We start from the raw sequence: 18,034 nt of genomic DNA, 5'->3' as shown, positions 1-18,034 counted from the left end.
AAGAAAGAAAGAAAGAAAAAGAAAGAAAGAAAGAAAAAGAAAAGAGGAGTATGGTAACCAGGTATCACGCTTTCCCTTGGGTTCAGATTCGCTTTGCTGCTTCTTAGAACACTAGGTTAAGTTTAGTCTTCCTGGGAGGAAGTACAGTGGAGTGCCTACCTGCACAGGCTTTTGGGTGGTGATCTGTGGCATTGATCAAGTCACGTGACATTTGTAAGCCTCAGTTTCCTCATCTGTAGAATGGTGGTATTGATGATACCTTCAAACCAGCTTTTCAGGTAAATTGAGTGTGAATATTTTTTTTTAAAGATTTTATTTATTTATTTGACAGAGAGAGACAGCGAGAGCAGGAACACAAGCAGGGGGAGTGGGAGAGGGAGAAGCAGGCTTCCCGCGGAGCAGGGAGCCCGATGTGGGACTCGATCCCAGGACCCTGGGATCATGACCTGAGCCAAAGGCAATGGCTTAACGACTGAGCCACCCAGGCGCCCCTTGAGTGTGAATATTTATCCACATTTTATGTCAAGTTGTTGGCAAGGGAAAAGACTTCAAAAACACTAGTTCAAAGGTTTTCTTTGGGGAGGAAAACAAACGTGATTTAACAAACACTACTTGACTGGAGGTTTAAAAGATGAATGTGTGGTTTACAGATTATTAGGATAGCATCAGGCTTAAAAGAGCATTGTACCTTTGACTATCTGGTTAAAAGTTACTGGGTGCATCTAAAGAACAAGAGTTAGCAGAATAGAGTCAATCTAACTTCCCAGAAGGACTCTAAATCCCATTAAACTCCATCAGAAAAAAAACACCAGCGCTTTATCAGGAAGGCTAGATCCTTCCCAAAGGGGCTAAAAATCACATCAGCCCACAAAGCTCTGCACCGAATCAGATTTGGAGTGATTTCCTTTCATGGTAACCATCACACTGGGCTGGTGTGAGGATTAAATGAAGTGCTAACAGCAGTTAACATCTACTGAATGTGTACCCTGCACCAGGGCCAGTGGTGAGCATTTGACATCCATTACGAAATCATGTCATTCACCAGATTAAAATTCTCCAGGGGCTTTTCCCTGCACTTAAGACAAAACACATTTCCTATCCTTGATGTCAAAGCCCTATATGATCTGATTCCATCTGCTACCCCTTTACCCCTTGCCCAATATCCTCCAGCTGCAATGACTTTATTTCTGCTCCCCAAACACAATAAAGCTGATTCCTGCCCCAGGACCTTCACACTAGCTGTTCTCCCTGCCAGGGCTGCTTCTCTTCATTTTCTCATGGCTGGCTTCCCTCGAACATTCAGATCCCAGAAAGTCCATCCCTAACCTACAAGTTGCTATGCCCTCAACTCGATCATATGGCTCTATTTAATCTTCTGCAGGGCCCTTATCTCAGTCTGTTATGTTATTCATGCATTTAGTTGTTGACCAGCTAATTCCATTGGAATGGAAACACTGTTATGACAAGGGTCTGTCTGTCTGGCTTACCTCCTTTCTCTCTGACAGGTAGAACATTTCCTGACAGGGCCCCTGGGTGGTTCAGTTGGTTAAGCTTCTGCGTTTGGCTCAGGTCATGATCTCAGTGTCCTGGGATCCAGTCCCACACTGGGCTCCCTGCTCAGCGGGGAGCCTGCTTCTCCCTCTTCCCTCTCCCTTTATGCTTTCTCTTTCTCTCTCTCTCAAATAAATAAACAAAATCGTAAAAAAAAAAAAAAAAAGAACATTTCCTGACATGTAGTAGGAGCCCAAAACATACCTGTGGAATGAATGAATCTCTCAATCATATCTTCTCCCAAACCCTATGGTTGCTATGTTATTCTTTGTATTTAACTAATAAGAAAACAGCGCAGAGAGACATGGAACAATTTGGCCACCGTCATAGTGCTAGAAAACAGCAAAGCTGAAATGCAAACGCAGATGTTGCTTCAAAGCCCCCAGGCTCTACCCCTTCATAGTCATGCCTGTAAAAATAAACTTCTTCACTCATATAATCTATTTCATATATTACACATTTAGTCTAGGAAATTGGAATAAATCTGCCTTTGCTTTAGACTTAAATTTGTTCTTCTGCTTTCATTAGCCAAAAGGGCTATGTACTATTTTATGTAAATCAAAATTAAGAAATATGCTCACTTCAGGAGTGAATATGCCTATATTTGTATGACTAGATTTTTCCTATGTCTGACCTTGAAAATTAAGCTTGCTTACTTACTTACCCATGCCTTCCACAATCCCTGCCCATCCAGTGTCCATCATCTCTTTTAAAACCAGGTTCAAGGCTGCCTTCCTACAGAGTGCTTGCTTTACCTCTGAACTCAGCCCACCCCAGCACCCTTCCATATATGTACACATTTATTTTTTTTCCATTTTTCCCTCATTTATTACATGATCCGACTGCACTTATTTTACTTCAAATATATATTATAATTTAAACTGAAGCTTAAAAAATAAGTATTTGTACAAACAGGTTTGTACCTGCCAAGCATGTTTTGTCTTTACAATGAGCATTTTGGCTCCTTGAGAATGGGGCCCATGCCCACTGGGCTTCCTGTATTAGACAAATCTACATGGGACCAACAAGATAGTAGAGAACATCTGTTCAGTTGCCTATTAACAGAAAATGTAAATATATAAATAAAAATTCACTTTCTTCTCTCTCCCTTCCTTGTTGAAATGTCTAGATTTGCAGAACACAGATACTTTCTTTATTGCAAAACTCACTGTTTAACCACCACTGTAACTTGTTCAACATATTTACCACATCAAAGTATTTCTGATAACCTAAAATAGTAGAAATTCAAGTTTACATTCAATCAAAAAGAATTCTGACAGCTATTCACGATTTTTTTTTAGAAATGTGGTCGGGGACGCACAGAGGGAGAGGGAGAGGGAATCTTAAGCAGACTGCATGCCCAGCACAGAGCCCAATGAAGGACTTGATCTCACGACCCTGAGATCAAGACCTGCGCTGCAATCAAGAGTCGGCGACACTCAACCGACTGAGCCCCCAAGGCACCCCAGCTACTCGGGCTTTTATTATCATTTTTTTAAATGGTTACCTAAATCTCACCTGTTAATTATGATCTCACTCTTTGTTACAGAAAGAGTGTGCAAAACATTTGAGCAAGCTCCTGACTTAAATCCAGAGAAGCACAATTGTTGGTTTAGTATTTATTGCCAAAAATAATTACTGATGAATATTTTATTCAGTTTTCTTTCAAGAAGTGAGCATTTGTCCTGTCTTTTTTCAACTAACTTTGATATCTCTTGAGGAATATGGTTCAACTCCATGGAAATCATTCTTGAGTCACATCTCTGTAGCAAGAAAGTTCCTGCATTTTAAGAGTTGTCCCCACTCAACCCATGGCCTCCCTGAGTAACTGAGGCACTGATAGGAAAAGAACAATTCATCTGGCTTGAAGAATATCACATTTGTATTGACGCTGTGATGCACGCCAGCATCAATTAGCAGGAAGTGTGAGGCCCAGGTGGTTTACAAAAGGGTGAACACTGACGAACGTTGGTGTTCATTAGGCTCCTGTGCACCTGCTACCACTTTCCACCATCCCTTCCCATTTTAGTTCCCTCCCATAAGCATAGCAAGGCACACTCCATATTAAATAACAGGACTTTCATCAGTTAGGATGTCTTTTGCAATTTGTTTCACATAATCAAATGATGACTAGGACAAGTAACCAGGCTGCAGGAATATGTGGAATGCAGGTAGAGCCTTCGCTGCCCATCCCTCATCCGTGCTTCATTCTGTGGGTTGGTAGATTTTTTTTTTCCCTCCCCCAGACTGGCTCTGTCCATGTGGAACAGGATCTGGTGGTTGACCACGCCAGATATGTGTTTACAGCGTGGCCACCAGAGAGGGACACCAATTACCTTCAAACGTCCCAAGGACAGTTCTAATTGGTGCAGCTCGGATCAAGGGCTTAACCCTGGATTTTAGCTGTTGTCAATAAACCTCCATATTTTCCTCATTGTCTACAAAGAACATGAGTCACCAGTGTAATCAGTGCCATTTGAATTTAAAGCCAACAAAATTGGATGCGACCTGAGACAGGCAGCTGGCCACCCAGACTGCTCCCCATGGCAATGGCTCAACTGGGTCACCACAGTGTGGGCCCAGCCTTCAGTTTTGCAAGGCCAGAAGGTGAATATCAGGACACAAAGAATGGATCTGAATCCAGGTAGTTTCACAGTTAACCAAGCTCTTAGAGCTTTGTGCATAAAAATCATTCCAGGGGCTGGAATTAAAATAAAAACTTAAAATCATTCATGGGAAGAGGTATTTCTACCCAGTGGAGAGATTCCTATATGTGTTGAACAGTACCTTTTCTTCCTATAGTAAACTTTAAAAAAAAAAAAAAAAGATTTTATTTATTTGACAGAGAGAGAGAGCGAGCACAAGCAGCGGGAGCAGGCAGAGGGAAAGGGAGAAGGAGGCTCCCCACTGAGCAGGGAGCCCAATGTGGGGCTCGATCCCAGGACTCTGGAATCATGACTTCAACAGACTTGAACATTCAACCGACTGAGCCACCCAGGTGCCCCCCCATAGTAAAATCCAAATGTGAAGCCAAATATGCCCCAAATGTTACCTAATGATCACAGAGTCATAAGAGGGACAACTAAGATCATCTAATTGAACTTAATGGCTGGCACCTAATAGCTGAAGGGGTTCAGAACAAGTGTCTCCCAAATATGTTCCTTTAGCATGAGGATTATTTTGAACCAAAGGTAATCAAAACCCAGCAGATTCAGGAAAAGCTCTTTACCTCCACCTCAGCTGCCTAAGTTTACATGGGAAAGGAAGCCTGTAACAGGAAGAGAACTATTACCAGAAGGCACTTTTTTTTTAAGAGTTCAGCTTTTTATTGGACATGTTACCAAAAGGCCAAAGCCCGTGTCATCATCAGACTCCTCAGATTTTCTTTCCTTATTTCCACTTTCTTCTCCTCATCTGGGACAGCAGTGGTGGAGGGGGCAGGAGCTCCTGCTGGGGCAGGTCCACCAGCCCCTATGCGGCAGTGGAAGCTCCCGATGTTGACATTGGCCAAAGTCATTGAAAACAAGCCTGGCCAGAAAGCTTCACTGTTTACACGGGCTGCTTTACTAAAGGCATTGGTCTTATCCTCCATGACTGTCAGCTCATCGTCTGGCAGATTAAGGGCTCAGAGGATGCAGGTGAGCTCCAGGGGGAGGCCAGACTGCAGGCAACTGCTTGGTGGGTGCTGCCAGGCACCATGCTAGTCACTGATGAAGGAGGGCCTCACCCCAAAGTGGCCTCACCTTCCTCTGAAGGACTGAGCACCTTAGTGGCAACTGAAGAAAGAGGCTAGAAGATCCCTTCTTCCCTAAGAAACTTACCTGCAGAACAGGGCAAGCTTTGTTCTCCAAACCTGTCTCGCCTTCCTTCCCTTCATATCCCCTGACCCCTACCCCTTTTCTTAGCTAGGATGTTATACAAGCTTCTGTTACCTGGCTGCCCTTCAGATCTCATGTTCATGGAGCTCCTGTATGCATGGAATTAATTTGTTTTTCTCCTTTAAGTCTGTCTCATGTCCATTCAGTTGTCTGACCAGCCAAATAACCTAACAGAGAAGAAAGGAAAATTCTTCTGGCTCTCCATAGCAAATACAGCCTCTCCATAGAGACAATGCCAATTGTAGATACTTTGGATCCCTCCCTTTCATAGATGCCTGTCAGCCATCTCCCCTCTGAAAATATTCCTTACTCCGAGGTCAAATATTCTTATTTAAGTATGCAATTTCTTGCTTATAATCACTATTTTCTCCCCCTCAGAATTTCTGCCTAGATTCCACCTAGACCTGCACTGGATTTAAGGTATTCAGATAATATCACACAATTTCTACGGCTCTTCCTTTCATTTCTCCTTTTCATAATTTCCTTCCTGGAGGTGTGACTTTTAGTTTTCAGGGCACCATCTACCATCTGGAATATTCAAGAAACATATACATACACTAAAGTTATTTTTAAAATAAAGACAATCCAGCACCTGGGTGGCTCAGTTGGTTAAGCATCTGCCTTTGGCTCAGGTCATGATCCCAGAAATGATCCCAGGGCCCTAGAATGGAGTCCCGCATTGGAGTCCCGCACTGGAATCCCGGGAGCATCGGAGTCCCACGTTGCGTGGGGCTCCCTGCTCAGTGGGGAGTCTGCTTCTCCCTCTGCCCCTCCCCCCTGCTTGTGCTCTCTCTCTCTTTCAAAAATAAATAAAATCTTTTAAAAACAAATAAATGAAGACAATTGTCATGAAAACTATAAATGCAAAGCTCCTTTCCATCTTTATAAGCACATAAAGAATATCTTTTATTTCAAGCCATTTGCTATAATATCACCACAATTGTCAAAATTGCCAGTAACTCAGTAACATTTATAGACACTGGCTCCTTAACTTCATAATAAATCTCACTTTTGCTAATCTGATTGCTGTCATTACCAGTTTAAATCTTAAGAGCAGAGAAATATGAAAAAAGCGATGTTACCTGCATTAAAGGAGTGTCTTCTTATGAAGAAAAAAGTGTTCACACTAGGAAACACGGAACAAAAATATGGAAAAAGGCAATCACTTAAGAGAAAGATAAATGGCCATCAGGGTTCCCCAAACATAGATGAGAAAATTCATATTTTAGAATTCTATCTTGGTTTACCCACCACCTCCCTCCCCCAAGGCCAAGAGCAATTTCCTCACCAAGTAGCAGCAAATCTGCACGTATCTTAATGGACAGTTTAATGTTAACTGATGGGCTATATCACAGAATATTTCTAACAGAGATGAAATAAATACCCCATAATAAATGAACATCTATTATACTCAGAGTGTGTACCCAGTACCATACTAAAGACCTGGTTTTTTACCTTGATTATATTCTCATTTATGGCACACTCTGACCCTTTTCCTTTATAGCCCGATCTTTCCTCAACGTGCAGAGCTTTCCCTTTCTCTCTCTGTCCGAAATCCACCCGTTCTTTTTTTTTTTTTTTAAGACTTCATTTATTTATTTATCTTAGTCGGGGAGGAGCAGAGGGAGGAGAGAATCTCAGATGCTGGGCTTAATCTCAAGACCCTGAGATCATGACCTGCGCTGAAATCAAGAGTCAGATGCTTCGGGGCAGCTGGGTGGCTCAGTCGGTTAAGCATCTGCCTTTTGGCTCAGGTCATGATCCCAGGGTCCTGGGATTGAGGCCCAAATCAGGTTCCCTGCTCAGCGGAGAGCCTGCTTCTCCCCCTGCTTGTGCGCGCTCTCTCTCTCTAATGAATAAATACAATCTTAAAAAAAAAAAGTCAGACACTTAACCGAGCCACAGAGGCACCCCACAAACTCCACCCATTCTTAATGATTCACTTCATCTGGGCTGCATATTACAAACCACTGTCATTTATATGACTTGGCTACCCTGTGAATTAGGCATTATCGCCTCTGTTCAGAGAAGTAGTAATTTGTTATCCAGGGAATGGCAGTTCTCGAGTACAGGCTTCCCAGCTGGTAAGTCTCACAACCACACCTTTGCTGCCTACCTCCTTCCAGCCTAGGGGTTGGCCTAGGGGTTGGCCATAGGGTAACTCACCTCACCTTTGCCATCTCAACTCTAGCCTTGCTGCCAAACCAGCCAGATAATGGAAACAAAGCAACCCCCAGTGGGCGTGGCTACATTCCAGTGAATATTTATAAAGACAGGTAAACCGGATTAGGCCTGTGGGGTGTGTTTGGTCTAGTCCGATGTTTCTCAGATGGTGATCCATCAGCATTTGTTAAAAACAGAGTCTCAGGCCCTGTCCCAGACCTACCAAATTAGACTCTGGGCATGGGGCCGGCACTGTGTGTCAACCAGCCCTCCAGATTTCTGACTCATGCTAAAGTTTGAGAACCACTGCTCATCTACCTGATTACCCACACAGGACTCTCCTATCAAATAAAGTATGAATAACTAAGGTGACTGATACGTCCCACTTCACCAGAAGGTGCCCCTTACCTGTCTCCCACCCCTCTCCCCCCCCTCCTGACTTCTCTCCTTCTCTGGAATTCCTGCCCCAATATCCCAGGGGCTTATGTGCCATTCCTACTATCTTGCTGTCCAGTCACATCATCCATTTTCCTACCAGCTAGGTCTCAGCTGCCTTCCTGAATTCTGCAGCTCTTTCGGATAACATACTCACACAGCCCCCATTTCCAAAGCACCCTCACTCTTGAGCACTCCCAGACTGGCAAGGAGTGAGGAGCTTCCCAGTGTGCCAAATGTTGCCCTGGAAGACCCCTCCCCTTCTCTACCTTACCATCCCCCTGTGCCACCCCACCTCCATGTCCTGACCCCAGAGCAAGTGGCAATTCTTCCAAGTTCCTTCAAGAGAAAAAGCAATCCCCCTTCTCATATTCACATTTGATAACGCTCTGCCCAACTACTATCTCCTTTTATACTGCAGCAGAAATCCAGGGATAGCTGTGAGCTTGGAGTTTGCTGTGAAAAGGCAAATAATACTTGTCCTCTCCCACACAACCTTACAAAAACTGTTAGAAGAACTTAATGGGTGCTTGAACCCCACCTAAAAACATGTTCTATTGTCATTGAAAACGGAAACTTTCAAGGTCTCAACTGGGCTTTGTGTTGACAGAGGGTCATTTAGGAAATGATATTGGTCAATCTTTTGATTATGAAAGGCAAGGCCTAGGGCCTGATTTGGAGTGGGGAAGCCCTGGGGAGGTGAGGGAAGGAACCGGCCCAGTAAGCGATGGGCTTCCTTGGGGGTTAGGAGATAGTCATAAACCAATGGCTGGCCTTCACTGCATTAGCCCTCAGAGACAGGGTTTAGAGGATGGGGTAGGGGTGCGGGGTTTAGGCAGGCTGGTCTGTAGAAGAGGGGAAATCACAGGGCCCAGACACTTGGCAGGAGTATGGTGTCCGAGGATACATATGGGTCCCAGTAAGTTGCTACCATAAGAAATTACTTCTGTATTTAGCAACATACTGTATCATTCCCCTCATTTCCAAAGTATTCATAAAATTTGTTAACTGTCACCTCAGCATCAGACTTAGGAAACAACATGAGAGCTCAATCACGTTCATTGAGAAAAGCATTTGATCCTTGTTGGAATGTTCTGAAATCAGACACAGTGGGGTAGGGGAACAACGGCAATTTTTTTTTAAGACTTCACACCCTCACTATTGTCAAAAATTACATTACTGTTTCTAAACAGTCACAGGAGAGATCAAAGCAAAGAGGTCATTGTTAAGAAACGATGACTGCTTAAAACAGACTTTTTTTTTTTAAAGATTTTATTTATTTATTTGAGAGAGAGAATGAGAGCCAGAGAGCACGAGAGGGCAGAGGGTCACAGGGAGAAGCAGACTCCCTGCTGAGCAGGGAGCCCGATGTGGGATTCGATCCCCGGACTCCAGGATCATGACGTGAGCCGAAGGCAGTCGCTTAACCAACTGAGCCACCCAGGCGCCCAAACAGGCTTTTTTTTTTTTTTTAATCTTTAAAGATATGCCATTTCCCCTCCAGGTATTCACAATACTCATCTCTAGGATCTGTCCTCAAGAGTAAAGAAAAGTACCTTTGAGCAGCCAAAGCAGTACAGATCAGTGACTCTCATTCTTTTCAAGGTAACTAGCTTATAAGGCTGCAAAATTGTTCAAGTTACACTGTATCTAGTATGTGTATACCCGGTGTAACTTGAACCCATGGATACAAATAGCTATTTCTTTTAGATTCAGTGTGTGTTACTGAGTAAGACAGTTAACACACATTTTATAAAAATCAATTGTGAATCATCTATTTACATTATAATCAGTTCTCACCTTATTTATTTTAGAAAATATTTAGGATTTTCTATGTTATTCACGAAACAAATTATTTTGTTAAGATTTATTTATTTATTTGAGAGAAAGAGCGAGCGAGCACACTCAAGTAGGGGGCAGGGGCAGAGGGAGAAGCCACTAGCCACCTAACCAGTTTATTTTTAGCAGCAAATGCCTTATTGTTTCATTGTATTTTTAAAAGTTAGATCCCTATGACTAACTAAATTTATGGAGTTTTGCTGAATTTTTATGGATGATTCTTAGTTATTCCCCAAAAGCTGAATAAATTTGATACATGCATCCACATATACCAAACAGAGGCCATGCCTTTTATCATACTATACGCGTAGTAAATAACATATACTTAGCAACATATTGTATTGCATTGTTGATAATTAAGGGAAACATCATATTCGCATCTTATTTTCACTATTAATTTTGAAAATGGATAAAACAATTATGTCTTACACTATTTTAATCTTCATTGCTCCTAGTAATCTGACTTTTTCTCTCTGCAGTCTTCATTACAATCCTCAAAACGCTTGACACTTTATTTGAATTGAAACAATGAGGCAAACTGTTTCTCATACAAAGTAAATCGGATCTGGCTAGTTTGATGATGAAAACAGGCTTTGTTAATTAGGGTATATGACAAACATTTTCCATGCTTGACAAAGTTTCAACTTGAATGAGCTGTATCATCAGCTGCAAAGTTTTGACAAAGACAAAACTAAACTATGGGATAACAAAACAAAATTTAAAAAAACATTTTATCTGCAACCATTTAAGAAAATGAACAATGTCTAGGTTTTCCCCAAACTTTTGAATATATCAGGTTAAACAAGGTACATCTCACTGGAAAAAAAAAAAGTCTCATTTATAGTCATTTGATACTTTAATAAAATCTATTTGGTATATTTCCCAGTAACTGAAAAAGTGGAACAATAAGGACTACATAAACAAATCCTTCGCAAGTCAGGTGGTTTTCAAATTCTTTGCTTTCACAAAATTGAAGGAGGGCTGAATTGAACAGTGCACTCATAAGTCATCAAATCTAATTTGTTGAGATCAAGAATTGAGTGACACTGCTACAATAAAACTCCATTCCCAGGTATAGTACTTATTTATATGAACACGGTTTTTCAGGGCATACAGCTGTAAAAACTAGAAATAAGAACAAAAGAAAAAAAATAGAAGTGATTCTCAGCCTTGCAACAATAAGACATATTCATCCACAGACATACGAATTTGTAAGAGCAACAATATCCACTTCACCAAGAGATGCACTTTCCAGTGAACTTTACATTTTACTAAATAATTAGGAAAAATACTTATTTTACTTTGATGGCGTACGAACAGTAATTTTAGAAGTAACTCAGTCCAGAATCAGGCGATTTGCTTGCTGTCTGTGTAACCTTGGGCATTTTACTGAACGTCGCAGTTTCCTGATTTGCAAATTGAGGACAGAAATAAGATGCAGCTTAGTGTTGTTCTAAAGCGTGAACGAATTAATGTAAGAAGCACTTGGCGCCACGCCGGGCACATAGTACGAGCTTTATAAACGTTACGTGTTACTATCAAAGCAATCGATAGCAAACCCTCCAAACTAAACGCCCGCGGGTTTGTCTTCACGGGCTGGAAGGTGCAGGAGGGATGGCCCACAGGCACACTCGGAGAGTAAGAGGGGGATGCCCACGGAAGAATAAGACGGAGAGAGGGAAAGAGAGACAGGAGGCCCCTGGAACCACCTGCTTGGAAGAGCACCGGGCCGGGTCGTAGGCTGAGAGCGAAGACGGACAGGAGAGTTTGGATAAGCAGCTCCACCTGCGGTTCGCATTATCAATGTCTACGGATCTCTATGGATCTCGACTGCTCCGTGAAACAGAAGCAAGAGCGTCAGGCCTAAATGCCACCGCGATGCCCCCCGGCCAGCTCCGCGCGGGCGCTCAGTCGGCCCCCGGCTCGGGGAGTCGCGCGGCTCGCACGCCCGAGCACTCCGGACTCCGGGCTCTGGCTTTTGGAACCAGACCCCCGCGGCTCGCTCGGCTTCGTCGCCGCCGCTTCCGCCGCAGCCGGGCCTCGCGAGGGCGCCCGCGGGCGGCGGGAACTGGTCCCTCGCGGCCCCCGTCGCCGCACCTTCCTTGCTATTGTCACCGCCTTTTCCTTTCCTCCCCTGGTTCCCTTTCACTTCCGGGGTTGCTCTGGATCCGCTGGTTCCGTAACAACATCCCGTTGGCTTCCCTCAGGCGGCGGGACCGGTGCAGCCGCCGCCTCCCAGGAGCGCCCGCCCGCCCGGGCCCGCGCCTTCCCTGGCCCAGGCCTCCATGGCCACCAACCCGCAGCCGCAGCCTCCTCCTCCGGCGCCGCCGCCTCCCCCGCCGCAGCCGCAGCCGCAGCCGCCGCCGCCGCCGCCGGGCCCCGGGGCTGGCGCGGGTGCGGCGGGCGGCGCGGGGGCCGGCGCCGGAGACCCGCAGCTCGTGGCCATGATCGTGAACCACCTCAAGAGCCAGGGGCTCTTCGACCAGTTCCGCAGGGACTGCCTGGCCGACGTGGACACCAAGGTTCGGGGCGCGCGGGGGCTGCGGGTGTGCGGGGGAAGGGGAAGACCCCGAGGGCCGTCCTCTCCGGCAGTGCCCCGCATTGGTCCATCGGCAGGCTGCGCTTTGACTTCCCCAGCTGGGGCTCCTCCTGAGCGCGCCTCTGCGCGGGTTCGCTGTGCCGCCGCTTCCTCTTCGAGCGGCTGCTGGGCGCCAGGCACTGTGCAAGGCTCGGTGCTTTCATTCATTCGCCGATCCTTTCGTTCGTTTAACCGACTAGTGTTAATCGCCTACTACGTGCAGACACTGCTTATGCGCGTGGAATATAGTGGTGAGCAACACTAAGTCATTGTTCTCAGGGAGACTCGTTTGAAACACTAACGCTAATAGGGCTTTCATCTCGGATAATTTTTTTTTTTTCGCGGCTCACTTTGTATCCAAGTTATTTTTGCGTCCTCTCTTGAAGATTTCTGGGCGGTAAGAGTCATGTCTTTGTCTTTGGGAAAAAAATTTAAGTGATAATGAATCAACTTATTGGCACTGTGCCTTGCTGGGCACTGGGGGGAGGGGGTGCAAAGGTAAGGAGGCCGACCTAGACAACGAAAAGGTGTTTTAGGGAGGTAGGGACTCTTGTCCCCACCAATGACTGCCTGATTAAGGTAGGTTAGGTGGAGTCACTTCTCTGGGCTGGGGATAGGGTGAAAGGTGGACGAGAGGTGACAGCGGGTATTGAAGGGGAAAAGGACAGGAAAGAAGAGTGAGTGCTGGCGAATAATGGGAAGGGGGGAAAGGTCAGCAAAGTGCTTCCTCGTATGGAAAGAGTTAGGGGCTGGAAGGGGAAGGATTTTGCACCAAATGTCAGAGTGGAAGGGCTGGTAGCAGGAATGGATACACTTAGCTGGTTCTGCAAAGAATGAGCAGAGGACACCAGGAAAGAGCAGTGAGGTGGGTGGAAAACAGAGTCTGGAATTCTGGAAACTCTTGAAGGAAACGATTAAAAAATTGGGGATTGGGGCTAATATCTGGTTGGGTCCGTCAGATTGGAGTTTGATGGAGTGAGGGTTTTCTCAGCACATTCAGCTTTTTTTGAGGAACCTCATTTCTTTGAGAAAGGGGTGTTTGCAGCTTCCACAGATTCTTCCTTGTGACTCAGAGTTCATCAGGATTTGATGAGAACTGCACACAATTCTGCTGTCTCCTCTGGGAAAACCCTCTGGACAATCTGGGGACATCTTCTCTTACAAGGACTCTGGTCCACCTTGTAGAACAGGAGTAGAATGCACCTGTTCACGGGGTTTTTACACCACAGAGAATTCAGTATACTTGGGTATGTTCTTCTCCATAGGCAGTGTATAGTTTTCTCGCTTTGTTTTAGGGAATATGCACAGCCATCATTTTGAAAATAATCCCTAATTCCCCCCCCCTTTTTTTTTCAATGGGAGATTAGACAAGTCCAGGTAGATGTTACCCAAATAAAGCTGGTTATTTGTATCCAGCAAGTAGAGACCTCACTTTGCTGTTCTCACACACTTACAGATCTGTATGTTACCCTTGTGTACCCACATTGGAAAATTAAATATGCTGATGGAGGCACTACAATAGCTGAGGTTCAACTTTTTCTTCCCCACCAAATGTTACTGTTGTGTGTCGGTAGTGTCCCTGCCAGATCCTCTCAAAGTGAAGTCTGAAAAGCTTTATTGGGGGGAAGGAAGGAAGCACAGTTACCTTGACAATCAAATGAAGCTAGGATCTTCTCCCAAGAAAAATGCACATATACGTATTAAAATACAGTTTTGTAATTCAGAAATGGTTGGCTGTAGGCAGTTTGTGGCGCAACCTAATACATAGTTTCAAGGAGTTCAGCGACCACAGAATAAAGTCCCTTGTTTTAATGTTTGAGACTAGAGAAGAGTAGAACTGAAATGATACCCCTCCCCTGGCAGCAGAAGATGCCAGGGTATGATGGAAATTCTTTCCTCACCCCTCATGTCCTTTCTCTTTTTCTTCACTCCTGATGCCTGCCCCCCTCTCTTTTTCTCTTTGTCTTTCTACTCCTGTGCCTACTGTTTCTGGTTATCTTGCTTCTCTCCCCCATGACTGTCTCCCTCTCCCTCTTCCTTAGCTTTATAAACAATTATGTAGATTTTAATTTAATTTAAAATATTTTTCTTATTTTATAGCATTTTATACTCCCTTTTCTTATAAAAAAAAAAAAGACTTAAGTTAGAAAGTCTCAAAAAAAATACAGACGCCAAGGTTTTCTTTGGTATGAGCTTAACATCCTCCCAATGTGATGAGTGGGCCAGAGTAGACATAAGATGCAGAGGAGCATCACTTTAGTGGAACTGTTGAGTCTCAGCTGTAAGAACACCTTATAATTGAGACCACTTGTGGTATGATGCTTTTGATCATTGAACCCTGAAGACTGACCTGCTTTGTGTCACACTCTAACCTGCAGTACATACTCTATAAGGTTAGCAGTAACTGGAGTGTCAGTCACATGCATATTTAAGAATCAAGACATTTGATACCTATCAGGTGCTTTCAAAGAGCAAAACTGTCATCCAGCCCAGTGTGTTTAAAGCAAGATGAAAAGTACCAAAGTCTGCCGCCACTCCAGAAGACCATAAAACCCTCCAAACTGTCCTGGGATCACTGATGGTCCTTAAGCAACCAAGAGAGGGATCTGACCATAGTAGACCAAATCAGCCCTCCTACCCAAAGAACTGGAACCTTGGACATCCCTAACTGATGCTGAGGCTCCTCTGCTTAGATGACTAGTTACCAGATCCCTGGAGCAAGCCGAGAGGTTACAAAGCTATTCTAACTCTTTTGCTCTGAGGTCACACTGGAGAGTAATGAGAGGGAAGATCAAGAGAGGCCCATCATTCTATCCCAGGCAGAGCGCTCACCAACCAAATAAATGTGACACCTTTCTCGCCAGGTAATAAAGGCCAATTTTTGGATACTTTCTCAGTTACAAATGGCTCCTGGTCACTGTGATTATTGCCTTTCTTTTTCTTTTTAGATTTGAAAGGAATATCAAAGACAGAGCATATAAATTTATTCACCCAACAAATATTTATTATGTACCAGGCATTGTGTTAGGTGCCAGGATACAGCAGTGAATGAAACGTCCTTGCTGTTACGGAGCTTGCATCCCAGGAGAGAGAAACAGACAGGAAATAATGTGTAATAGGTTCTATGGAAGAAATAAAGCAGGGTGAGGATGCAAAGGGTTGCTGATTTGTTTTCAATAAGTTGTTCGGGAAGCATTTCAGTAACATGATACTTGAGCCATCCCTGAAGGAACTGAAGAAGCCATCTAGCTATATGGGGCTGAGCAATCTAAGTAGAGACCACAGCCAGTTTGGAAGGCCTGAGGCAGAACCTGGTGAGGGGGGAAAGTGCTAGAAGGTAGGATAGGAGTGGCCCTCCTGCCCTCCCTTCACAGATCTGACAAGCCTTGGAAGCCATTCTAAGAGTTGGGCTTTTACTGGAGCGGAGAAGCCACGGGCAAGTTTTGAGCCTAAGGACATGATCCAGTTTCCATGTTAGATGGGTTGGCTTTAGGTAATTATTAGTAGTGTCCTCTTCAGTCCTGATGTGGTTTAGATAATAGATTATATGATCACCCTAATTTTGGAAGATTTACCGTAACTGCTCTTAGAAAAATAGACTTTAGTTGGTCAGGAGTGGAAGCAGGGAGATCAGTGACAAATGTAGACAAGAGATTGAGGAGTGCCTTGGACCAGACTGGTAGCAGTGAAGAGGGTGGGACTGGCCAGATTCCAAGTATATTTTAATGCTAATGCTGACAGAATTTGCCAGTGGTGTGAAGCTGGGGTGGAAGAGAAAGCGAAGAGTCGAGGGTGTCTCCCAAGGCTTTTGACCAGAGCACTGCAAAAGAAGAAAAGAGGAAGAGAGAACCTCTGAGGGGAGCATTGGAATCCAAAATACTGCGGGAGTCACTAGGCTTTTCACTGGAAGGAGAATGTGGTAACAGAATTTACCTGTTGTCATTCAAATTGGAGCTTGCTGTGGAGCAACTAGAGGGCTAAATACATGGTGATGTTTGAGCCCAGTGGTTCCGAGATTGGGGATACTGGAGAGAATTATGTTTTAGAGTCACTGGAGGGAAAGAATTAGTTTTAGTTCACATTGATTTTGGATGAATGGGCCGGGGTGAGAAATGATCTTGAGTGTCTCTTGTAAGATAGAAAATAGGTATCGGCAAAAGTCTGGAAATTGGGAGGGATGAGCAGACATTAGGAAGGGTTGAAACCTTATCATCTGTGCTGGGGATAGTTATCTAGCCATCTCATATAACAACTGCTTTTTAATTGCGTATCTGCCAACCAGTGTGATAAGCTATGTGAAAGGTAAGATTAGGGAGTGGAAGGAGCAGGCTTCCCACTCAGGGGAGAGATAAATCCGCCCCCCCCCCCAAATGCAGCATGCAAGGATTGTTGGAAAGGTGGTATATATAGAAGGAACATGGGGGAAGGCCAGGGGAGCCTACTGTGGGTGTCGGGATAACATCACAGAGCTCATCCTTGAGCCCCGAAGGTGAGAAGTTTGCCAAATGGAAAACAGAGGAAGTGGTAAGGACAGAAGATTGAAAGGCAGGAGAATTGATCTCTGGAATATGAGCTCTGAAGGGTAAAGAGAGCAGCAGCAAATGGCAGAAGATGAAGCTGTACAGTGTTGCTGAAAGTCATTCAGGGATGCCCAAACTCCTCTACATTAAAAGCCACATGAAAGACACAGAGAACATGAGTTGGGGGGGTAGCCTCTAGGAATGGAGTGTGAGGTCCTCCTGGGGTGGTCCAACATTCCTTCTAGGCAATGTCCTTTTAAGAAGTGGCATAATCTGTGTCCTCTCTTCTGCTTCCCTTACCTTAGGGGTTCTCAGCCTCAGCACTGTTGGCATTTTAGGCTGGGTAGTTCTTTGTTGTTCTGGGTTCCCCTCTGCACTCTAGGATATTCAGCAGCATCCCTGCCCTCTACCCACAAGATGCCAATAGCAGCTCCCTGAGTTGTCACAACCAAATATGTCTCCAGACATCATCTAATGTCCGCTGGGGTGGGAGTGGAGGGCAAAATCGCTCCCATTTGAGAACCTCTACTTTACATCAAATTTAATGCCCAGGTCTAGTGTTACCCTTCTGTGACTTCTCTTGGTTCCATGCCTTTCAGCCCATTTCTGCCATGCCAGTACAGACCTTCATCACTGGAGTTACTGCATCCTTTCCTAAGTATATTTTGTGTCTCTTTACTTTCTCACTGTCAGAAGATTAATCATCAGAAAACTCAACTATCACATACCACTCTGTTCATGTGCAGTGGTTTCCTGTTCTCAACCCCATAATTCCAGACTTCTTATACGGGTACCCAATGCCCTCCAAGCCCTAGCCCCAAGCTGTCTCTAACCTCATATCTCTGCTTTTTTATATTCTCTTACCCAAACAAATTGGATGCCCCCAAATGCTCCTGACCCCACATTTTCTCATCCAGTTGCTCTTCACTTCTGTTGTGGGCCATATCTGCAAGGCCCACCTTTCCGATTGAGTTGGAACCTTGAAGTTCCAACTCAGATGCCATGTTATCAACAAAGACTTCTTCCTCTGCTCCTCTCCCTCTTTCCTCCAAATCACCGTACACTAATAT

General features: G+C 44.6%; 1 protein-coding gene and 1 pseudogene across 5 annotated transcripts in view; one reads left to right on the top strand and one right to left on the bottom strand.

Annotated features, from left to right (window-relative positions):
- Window positions 1-4,868: 4,868 nt before the first annotated feature.
- Window positions 4,869-7,609, bottom strand: LOC112835867 (large ribosomal subunit protein P1 pseudogene; annotated as a pseudogene).
- A 4,446-nt stretch (window positions 7,610-12,055) lies between these two features.
- The window catches only part of BOD1L1 (biorientation of chromosomes in cell division 1 like 1), a 54,128-nt gene continuing 48,149 nt past the window's right edge, over window positions 12,056-18,034 (top strand). For 2 of the 5 annotated variants that reach the window (XM_025887107.2, XM_073891437.1), the window contains exon 1: window positions 12,060-12,388. In XM_025887107.2, coding sequence (XP_025742892.1) covers window positions 12,152-12,388 — 237 coding nt within the window. In that variant the 5' untranslated portion in view covers window positions 12,060-12,151. Of the gene's footprint in view, window positions 12,389-12,716; window positions 12,842-18,034 lie in introns of those variants that run through there. The other 3 variants (XM_073891439.1, XM_025887108.2, XM_073891438.1) reach the window with 3 other exon arrangements.

Source organism: Callorhinus ursinus, unplaced genomic scaffold (genome assembly GCF_003265705.2).
Source record: "Callorhinus ursinus isolate GAN/ISIS: 27379988/994484 unplaced genomic scaffold, GSC_fseal_2.0 scaffold4, whole genome shotgun sequence".
NCBI lineage: Eukaryota > Metazoa > Chordata > Mammalia > Carnivora > Otariidae > Callorhinus > Callorhinus ursinus.
The sequence above is the reverse complement of the archived record's forward strand: the minus strand, read 5'-3'. Positions and strand labels throughout refer to the sequence as shown.